The 10170-nt window shown below is 42.7% G+C and overlaps 1 protein-coding gene across 1 annotated transcript; it reads left to right on the top strand.

Moving 5' to 3' along the window:
- The first annotated feature begins 558 nt into the window (after positions 1 to 558).
- LOC136549508 (exocyst complex component EXO84B-like) lies at positions 559 to 9632 on the top strand. Its single transcript, XM_066540813.1, has 7 exons — positions 559 to 1023; positions 2777 to 2874; positions 4339 to 5380; positions 5964 to 6473; positions 7171 to 7359; positions 7434 to 7567; positions 9137 to 9632. Exons 1-7 carry the CDS (start codon positions 820 to 822, stop codon positions 9297 to 9299), a joined length of 2340 nt encoding a protein of 779 aa, XP_066396910.1. The 5' UTR covers positions 559 to 819; the 3' UTR covers positions 9300 to 9632.
- Positions 9633 to 10170: the final 538 nt, after the last annotated feature.

Genomic DNA, 10170 nt, shown 5'->3' on the forward strand with positions numbered 1-10170 from the left:
ATAAACTTTATTTTTTTGATTAAATGTCAGTTTAATGTCTTACAATATTATTATCTTATCATGCGATGTATGTGTTTTAGTATAAAAGTTTAGTTGTCCGGTAGCGACGCACCGACACGCTATCTAGTAACGACTAAAGGTCTGGGCGGAAACTTAGGGGGTGTTTGGTTTCACGGACTAAATTTTAGTCATTGTCACATTAGATGTTTAACACTAATTTGAAATATTAAATATAGACTAATTATAAAATCAACTGCACAGATTGAGACTAATTTGCGAGACGAATCTATTAAGCCTAATTAGTCCATAATTTGATAATGTGGTGCTACAGTAAACATGTGCTAATGATGAATTGATTAGGCTTAATAGATTCATGTCGTAAATTAGTCTCCGTCTGTGTAATTTATTTTATAATTAACTTATATTTAGTCTGGACTAAAATTTAGTGTTGGTACCGAACACCCCCTTAAACTTCAGGCGCACGCGTAATCCCACGCACAAATCAGCATCGCCTATTTTCGACGCAAAAATACAAAAAATAATCGCATTCTTCTGCGTACCAAACCAAGTACCAAACCCAACCCAGCCTACGCCAGCCAAGGCAAGCCGAGTCGCCCCAAATCATTCGCCTCCTTCCTCCCTTGCATTTGCTCGTTTGATTGATCGATCGATTGATTGATTGGCGAGCAACAACTCCCACCACCCGCAACCGCAGCAATCTCCCCCTCGCCAACTCCGTCTCGAGGAACCCACCATTCGCCATTGCCGAGGAGGAGGAGGAGGCGCGGTCGTCGCGCGAGGAGGCGTTCTGGATCTCGGATGGCTTCGGCCAAGTCGTCGCGGTCGCGGCCCGCGGGCCACTCGGGGGTGTTCCCCGTGGGCAGCGCCGCCGCGGTGGGGAGCGGGGGCGGCGGCGGCAGCGATGGCGGGGTGCAGCTCGCCGACAAGCTCAAGATCTTCAAGACCGACAACTTCGATCCCGACGCCTACGTGCAGTCCAAGTGCCAGACCATGAACGAGAAGGTGAGCCCTGCCTCCCTGTCTGCCTGCCGGCCTGCCATATCTGATCCGGCCGCGTTGCGAGGTCCAGCTCGCCGGCTTCTGTCCTCCTGCTGCGCCTGTTGTCAGGTCAGGGTGTGTTGGACCGCGGGGGTGGTAGAGAGGTCTCATTTCGTTGTTGCGTGGTGGGGTGTCTGTTGGACTAGGCGAATGTGATCTGTGGGGCAGTGGGTGGTGTTGGAATCCAGGCGAATTGCGCACACAGGGGTGATTCTGTTCTCTGGACGATTGGTGATTCAGGGAATGCACTTTGACAAATTGCAGGAGGGTGCTTGATGGACATCTCAATTTGTGTGTTCTTACTTCCTAGCGCAATGGGTACTTTGCAGCGAAAAAATAATCTGGCATAACTTGTGGGGATGATATCAGAATTTGGATGCTTCACTCATCTAACCGAAGAATTTTTATACTGGGGGGCAAATATATATATTTTTTGTTTATTGCGTTGTTTGTTCAAATTAGAAAACTGAGTATGTCCTAAACAAGAGGAGTATTGTCTTATGATTTTATCTGGACATTGAGTACAAGCCAGGGATTTTGAAACACTTTTGCACTTGGATATGCTGCCACTCTTCAGGTTGCGTCATATTATGGTTATGTGTCGGGTTTTACTTAGAAATGAAATGTGGTTATGTTTATGCTGCCATTTAGAAATGAAATGTTGTTATATTCAATTTTCTTGTGGACATGGGGAATTCATGCCATTGCTTTTTGAAAATAGTGCATTTTGAGTTTGGTATGGCTATTGCTACAGAAGGTTTGAGTCCAGACCTAATTATGATGATCAGAACAATTAAAGGGACCGCGACCATGCTAATACATCTCTGTGTTCTAAATAATACATTGCTTGTTTGGTGATAGAAAAATGGTGTTTGTTCTTTTGGCATCATCTGCAGCTTGAAAAACTACTCAATTTAAAGAATTTGCCCTTGCATGCTATATTGAGTTAGGGTTTTTAGTTTTGTGGTAGCTTTTGAGTAAACCATTGAGAATGCAACATATTTTGTATCACGTGTTTTCTCTATTCCTCACTAAGGGTGTTACTTCAATATTTTCTTTTTGTGGCAACTGGGATAACTTCCCTCCAGCCTAATAAGATCCATGTGAGTTTAGAAATATTTTAACTTTTGGATCTACGGCCATCCCTTCATAGGAGTCCGAGTATTGTACACCTCTTGTTTGAATTGTATGAAAGGCTGCTGATCTTTTTTGGTTTTGGCATTCAGCAAAATTCCTAGTTTTTACTGGTTTAATATAACCACAGTGTAATATGCCTAATGTGTTCTCACTAACCCCAAAATAAAATCTCTCCGTTTGACATTCATGTTTGGACAGTGGATTTGGTTCATGAGAATAATTTGGACTGAGTTTATTGCTCACATTCCATATCTTTAAATCTATCATTTTTCAATATCTGGGATGCAGGTATGTAGTAATGCATTTCCATGGAATTTTTATGGATTCTTTATAATGCACTAGCTAATGCTATTTTCTGAGGCATGATTACATTGGCATTGGCCTTTCTACTCTCTTGGCATTTCACAGTTATGTTTCTTAAGACATCTGCCCTTGTACTCTCCTAGTCATCTGCTTATTTGTTGTTTCCTATGCTGCTGAGTGCTGATATTGTTGAAGTGTTGAATTCCACCTGAGCGATCAGTACATTGTTAGAGTGTGCACCAGACATAACTGACAAGGAAAACCAAATTCATTTCAGGAAATAAGACATTTGTGTTCTTATCTCCAAGACCTAAAGAAGGCTTCAGCTGAAGAGATGCGTAGAAGTGTTTACGCAAATTATGCTGCATTTATCAGGTCTGGCATTCACCTCTTTTGCAAAATTTCCTTAAATGTGCTGTGCTGTTTAGGGATGACAACGAGCTGGGTTAGGTATGGGTGCATTAAGCAGCCCTCCGCCACAAATCTTTGGACATAAAACCAAGCGCACACCTGCAACACCCACAGCCATAGCTAATAGGCACCCTAGACCCAGTTGTCATCCGATGGCTCTCACCACAGCAAGAGAAACTCCAAACGCAATAAATTCAAGCAATCCATTCAGCGAAGCAACAAATACAGGGCATCCATCAAGCAGAAAGAGTTGGCTAATAATGGATCTGACTGGTTGCCATTACTGCTCTCGCTGTCCTCAGCATCTCATGTGGTCGCCATCAATGCCACAGCCATGGTTGCGATGGGCCTGTGGCCATGGTGGCTATGCAGTGGCCAGAATAGGGAGGTCAGGAGGGGGCGCAGTCCGTAGTGGGTGGTGAGGTCGGTAGGGGGGGGCATCACCTGCAGTGGACTGGTGAGGTTGGGAGTGGACCTCAACCATTTCGCTGAAGGGAGGCAAGTAGCGACATTGCTGGCAAACAGTGACTGTCCACGGTGATTTTGGTGTTGCGGCTGGGTACATGAGGGAAGGGGGTGAGTGGATAAGGTGGCAGAGGAGGGCTTGCCTGAGGGCCATAGTGTTTGAATTGGGCTAGGGCTAGGCCATATATGTGGTACTCGTGGCCTGGCTGTGTATAGTCTGTCCTTGTATTCAGTTACATGTTGGGCACCCATGGGTCAAGTGGCAGACCCACCCCCAACCTGCTTCATTTCATGTAGCCGACCTGCCATACCCATCGGTGGGATTTTGCACCCACACTCACAACTATTCAGTACAAAACATGAGCGTACCCACACCCGCATCCAACTGTCATCTGTGACATCCAGTCCAGTTTGAATTTGGCCCATAGTGGCCCATGTTGTGTATTAATGTGAGGTTGTCACCTTATCATTTGTGCAGTATCTTTTTATTATCATTTATCACTTTCATCAAATCCTTATTTTTCTTTCTCATAAGTGCTCTTAACTGTCATCATGCTGAATGCTGCCTACAGAAACAGCTATTAATTTTTTAGTAATTCAGTGCTATAGCAAATCTTTTTCTTTATGAGTTGAACCATTTAATCCATTAAACCAATGCTTATGCAGAGGTATTTGCCTACTTTTATTATTGTGTTGGTAATATCTTTGTCCTCTTATTTATATGTATATCTGGTTTTGTTTCTCTCAAATGCTTTGACAATTCCAAAGATTATTTCCTTATCTAGTATTAGCATACCTGTTTTTATTGATTGAGGGTTGTAACAATCTTATCTTTTTATATTCGGCCTGAACTTCTCTTCTTTAGTGTCTAGTTTGTGACATGTGAAATCAAAGTTTGCACTGTACCATTGTGGGGCATCTTTTGCTCAAATAATTACTTCGTATGGATTTTCTTGTCATCAGAACATCTAAGGAGATATCAGACCTTGAAGGGGAACTACTGTCAATTAGAAATCTGCTTAATACACAGGCAGCTTTAATTCACGGTCTATCTGAAGGAGTTCAGATAGATTCACTGACTTCAGGCCCTGAAGGTTCTGCAGAAGACGACATATCCAATGTTGAAGATCAGGAGCCTTCAGAAATACAGAAATGGTCTGCAGATTTCCCTGACATGCTTGACGTTTTGCTAGCTGAGCGAAGAGTGGATGAAGCACTGGATGCACTGGATGAAGCAGAACGGGTTGCTGTTGATGCAAAACGAAAACAGACTCTCACTGCAGCTGAAGTTTTGGCTTTGAAAAGATCTATCTCTGATAATCGTCAGAGGCTGGCAGATCAGCTTGCTGAAGCTGCTTGTCAGTCTTCCACTCGTGGTATTGAGCTTCGAGCTGCGGCTTCTGCCCTCAAAAGACTTGGTGATGGCCCCCGAGCTCACAGCCTCTTACTCAGTGCACATAATCAAAGGCTTCAATGCAATATGCAAACTATACATCCATCTAGCACTTCATACGGTGGGGCATACACTGCAGCACTTGCTCAACAAGTTTTTTCAGTCATAGCTCAGGCACTCAGTGACTCTGTGGATGTGTTTGGTGACGAGTCATGTTATGCATCTGAACTGGTAACATGGGCTACCAAGCAGGTTATGTCCTTTGCGCTCCTGGTGATGAGGCATGTGTTGTCCTCTTGTGCAGCTGCTGGAGGCTTGAGGGCAGCTGCAGAATGTGTTCAGATATCACTTGGCCATTGTTCTTTGCTGGAAGCTCGCGGTCTGTCTGTTTCATCTGTTCTCCTCAAACAATTCAAGCCCAGTCTTGAGCAAGCGTTAGATGCTAACTTGAGGAGAATAGAGGAGAGTACTGCTGCACTAGCAGCAGCTGATAACTGGATACTCACATATCCCCCAACTGGTATTCGTCCATTAACTAGATCGTCTGCTGCTAACTTGGCACTTCAGCCAAAGCTCTCTAGCAGCGCACACCGTTTCAATTCAATGGTCCAGGTAATGGTTACCTCTTATGGTTAAATTAGAAGAATGAATCTATCTTTTTGTTGTTTCCAGACAGATGATAATAATCTCTTTTAAAATCTTGTACCATCAAAGCTGTAGTATATTAATCGCATGGCATAGCGACATGTCTATGACGTAATATTTCTTTTGCCACTACCTCAGGCGTTTTTTTCAACTCCATCTTTGTTTCCTGTTCTTACTTGCATTGTCTGTTGAACTTATGTTCTCATCAAAGATGCCAGTTACAGCAAATGTTGCATTAATTTCTCAGAAAATCCTCAGATAGCCTTTGTCTTCTGTCCTTTTTATGTATTTCAGACTAGTTGTAGTGTGTTGAACTGATATAGTAGGTGTGCAATCACTAGAATGATTGATGATGCCAGCAGAGCTGTCTTGAATCGCTAGTTGAACCACAAAAAAATTTGCTTAAACTCGAAACAGATTTTTCCTTGTCCTTACTTTTGCATTCAAGAAATATTTGGCTATACACTACTTCCATTGCGCTCTGCTTCTTTGGAAGTGACGGTTAGCTTGTATCTTGGCTCTATATTAAGCCTGATTTGTTGAATTTCAGGATTTCTTTGAGGACGTTGCACCACTACTTAGCTTGCAATTAGGTGGTTCAACAATGGATGGGATCACACAAATTTTCAATTCATATGTAAACTTGCTTATAAGTGCTTTACCTGGTTCCATGGATGATGAAGCTAACTTAGATGGTTTAGGTCATAAGATTGTTAGAATGGCAGAGACTGAAGAGCAGCAGTTAGCTTTATTAGCTAATGCATCTTTACTAGCTGAGGAGTTGCTACCTAGAGCAGCTATGAAGTTATCGTCAATAAACCAGTCTATGGATGATTTGCGTAAAAAAGGAACAGATAAACAAAACCGTGTGCCTGAGCAACGTGAATGGAAAAGAAAACTACAACGAATGGTGGACAGGTTGAGAGATAGTTTTTGCAGGCAGCATGCTCTTGAACTTATATTTACAGATGAAGGTGATACTCATCTCAGCGCAGAAATGTATATCGGCATGGATAATACTGTTGAAGAACCAGAGTGGGTTCCATCTCCAATTTTCCAGGTACTTATTGGAATGGCTCGTTTGGGTCTTCCTCATGTAAATACCTGAGATTTTAGATAATTTTCAGATTATTAACATATGCTATTGTACTTCTAATTCCCTTTCCAAACTAATGTCTCAGTCTATAAGATACCAACTTTGAGACCATTGTACATCTTTTCATTCTATTGCTTGGATCAAATCCTTTATGTATTATAACCAGTCATTTTATCATGATCATATACCTAAAAGAGGACATTAGGGACTAAATTAATTGAGCATATGGACAAAAGTTAATGCTTTTGGGAACCATGGTGTGTAAGTCACTAGAATGGATGGGTTTCATGTAGAATTCTGAAAGAGAAGCCTATATTACCCACCTTAATTTAGACAATTCTTCTAGTTGAGCCCTGGAATATATTATAAAAATCATATTAGCACAATTTTAATAGCCCAAGGTTGCACTATCAAAATTTGACTGGCATAATCACACACATACACACAAAAAGGAAGGTAAAAAAGGGTCATATGAACTTACCACTTTGATAAATAGGCCTTCTCTATTGCTGATATCCTTCATATTGCATGTAATTTGTCAAGATAGCAGGTTTCATGGTGAAGATTCTTGTCAAATTGAGTTGTTTTTCTTTCCATGGGGCAAGCGCATCATAGATAATACTATAGTCTTTGGATGAATATCATCTGCTGTTTATTGCAGGAACTGTATGCAAAGTTAAACAGGATGGCAAGCATTGCTGCAGAAATGTTTGTTGGTAGAGAAAGATTTGCTACTTTACTAATGATGCGCCTCACTGAGACGGTCATACTGTGGCTCTCAGAGGACCAGGCCTTTTGGGAAGAGATTGAACAGGGAGCAAAGCCTTTAGGCCCCCTAGGTCTGCAACAGGTAAGCTCCTTTGCTCCTTTTTTATTTTCTTTACATCGCCAACTGTTATTTTTCAAATTTTCCATTCTTTGCAGTTCTATCTGGACATGCAATTTGTCATCATATTTGGGCAAGGTCGTTTTCTCTCTAGACATGTACATCAAGTCATTTTGGATGTCATCGATAGAGCAATGGCTGCATTTTCTGCTACTGGAATGAACCCTGATAGGTACAATGCTTCTCATTCTGCACTTCTTTTGGTTCAGAATTAAATGCTGATTCTTTTATTTGCATACTTCAATTTTTTTTTTTGCTAATTTTCATTATGTAACTTTGTTGTATTTTGCCTTGTATAATTTGGATTACACCAATGTTCCTCCCTCTAGAAAACAAGTAAGAGGATGAAGAATAAGTTATAACTTGGATTATATGTCCCTGTAGCCTGCTGCCCCCTGCAACCTACAGTAATTGCAACTGGCAGCCAATAGTAACTTTAACAAATTGCCCTACTGGGATGGTTTTGACTTTTGAGAAAAATGGCAATTAGAGAAGACTTTGAATTATTCAAATAGTTTTCAGAAAATGAAAAAGAATGTACGAAGCATTTTCTCTTAAGCTTCAGCTAACTGATACCAAACACAGTATGTCATCTACCTTTCGAATTCATTGTTAGCTGCTGCATGGTTTTTAAGGTGGTAAGGCGAGGCATGGCGACATACCCCCTCATAACGCCTAGGGGCCTTCATAAAGGTGAGGTGAGGCGATGCCTTACCATCCTAGGAAATAGGAAAATAACAGCAGGGAGGAAAGAAAAAGGAAATAGAAAAACCGGAAAAGGGCGAATGAAAAGAGAAGTGTTTGGCTGAGCTTGCCCACGAGGTCCCTTCCATTCATATCCCTTCTCAGGTCACAGAGACAGGGATGCACGCTCCCATGTCCACGGCATGCCGCCTGGGCCTGGCTCTCTGCTTCTCTCTCATGTAGGTGCAGCACCGCCGCATCTCCCTCCCTCACGCTGCTCTCACTCACGCGGAGGCAGTCTGCCCTCTGCTGATTTGTGGCTCTGCTCCTTCCCTCTCTCTTGCTGCTGCTCCCTCAGATCGATTTCTGTCGTGTCCCCCTTCTGGATCAGCCGCTGCCGCTGCAGATGATGCAGGCGGTGCTGCGCTCTGGCCGTCGGCGCCCAATTTGGTGGGGGTGAGAGGGGAGGTGGCTCAATGGTCATTCTGGCTGGTTATGTATCGTTTTCCTCTGTTTCACCTCCAGTCTCTTTGGATCTCTCACTACTTTTGGCTAGGCGATGGGACGCCTTACTCCCTGCTAGTGCGTCATCGCCTAGGCGTCCTGTTAGAGTGCACAGTGGAATCTGGCCCGACTCGCTATATCCACGAGCCGGTGCCTCTCGGGCCCAGGTTCATCGGAGCCCACAACATACCCAGGCCTTAGGCCTAACTCAACCCAAAAGACTAGCCTGATAGGTGAGGACTGCCCCCGCCTTATATGTTGTGCTCCCCAACATCGATTACCGATGTGGGACTAAACACATCCGATGCCTTAGAAACACTAAGCTGCTGTACTTGAACACTAACAAGGCATCCTACCTACCCCTAGTCCAGTCATACTTCTGAAAAGTCTTGCAAGGATTCCCTCTCATGTTTCTTGATACATGAGGCTGTGCCTCTGGGGTAGTTTCTAATAGATCTACAGCTGGGTTTCTCTCGCCCATGAGGCCATGAGGGAGTTTCTCACAGATTTTTGCTTCTACTATCAACAGACCAACATTCTTGCTTTTTTGCAGTGTCCTTCCGGGTGACGATTGGTTCATGGATGTCTCCCAAGAAGTTGTCAGCATGATCAGTGGAAGGGGTAGAGCTGCCAATGGTGACAGGGAAGTAAACAGCCCAACGGCCTCAGTTTCAGCGCACTCCATGTCATCGTTCAAATCCCATGGCAGCTCCTAGTTTGCAAGCTAGTATTTTTTGTAGGCAGATCATTGTATAATAATCAATAGTATATTATTTCAACCTATCCCTCCACTCATTTGTTTTTTTCTTCGTTCTTTTCTTTTTCAAAACTTTTTGTGGTAGTATTAGTATAGAGGGATAATTGTTTGACCTAGGAAAAGAAATCTTGAGTCATTTTGTTTTAGAGAACCGAGGCCTTCATGTGTTGCATGGCCGTATGGCATGAGGTCTGCACGTATCTGTATCATTCTTTCATCAGTTTTTACTTGCCAGTTTGGTACAGCACATTTCATGGATACAGGATTCTGCGCTTGAAGTTGTTTGAAAAGATTTTCTTTTTTTGATCCTGTGTACAGTACGCCCATCCTGCCCTAACATTAGAGGATAGACAATTCTTTTCGATATTTATAAACATTGTCAGTACAGCATATGGCTTCTTGTGCCCACTGAACTACGTTTCATGAAAAAATCGATCATGACACGATTGATAGAAAGATATTGGGAACGTCTATCAACCGGGTGTTTTAGCACCTGATTTTTTTTCCAAACGGTTACTGTTCATCTTCCTCCTGTCTCCATGTCTTCAGTTACATCACAAATCCTTCCTCCTACTATCTCTATGAAGGGATGAAGGGACTGTGACGCCTAAGAGGGGGGGAAGGGGGGGGGGGGGGTGAATTAGGCAACTTAAAAATTCTAACTCTAAACTATGGCTTCTTTTTCTAACCTTAGCAAAACCTATACAAAAGATAAACTATCTAAATGTGTAACTACGGTTTTGCTAGTGTGTTGCTATCTATACCGCAAATATAGTAAAGTAATCAATGTAAATGCGGAAGCTAAAGAGCAAGGTAGAGATATGCAAACT

The sequence above is a fragment of the Miscanthus floridulus genome, chromosome 4 (assembly GCF_019320115.1).
Source record: "Miscanthus floridulus cultivar M001 chromosome 4, ASM1932011v1, whole genome shotgun sequence".
NCBI classification, from domain to species: domain Eukaryota; kingdom Viridiplantae; phylum Streptophyta; class Magnoliopsida; order Poales; family Poaceae; genus Miscanthus; species Miscanthus floridulus.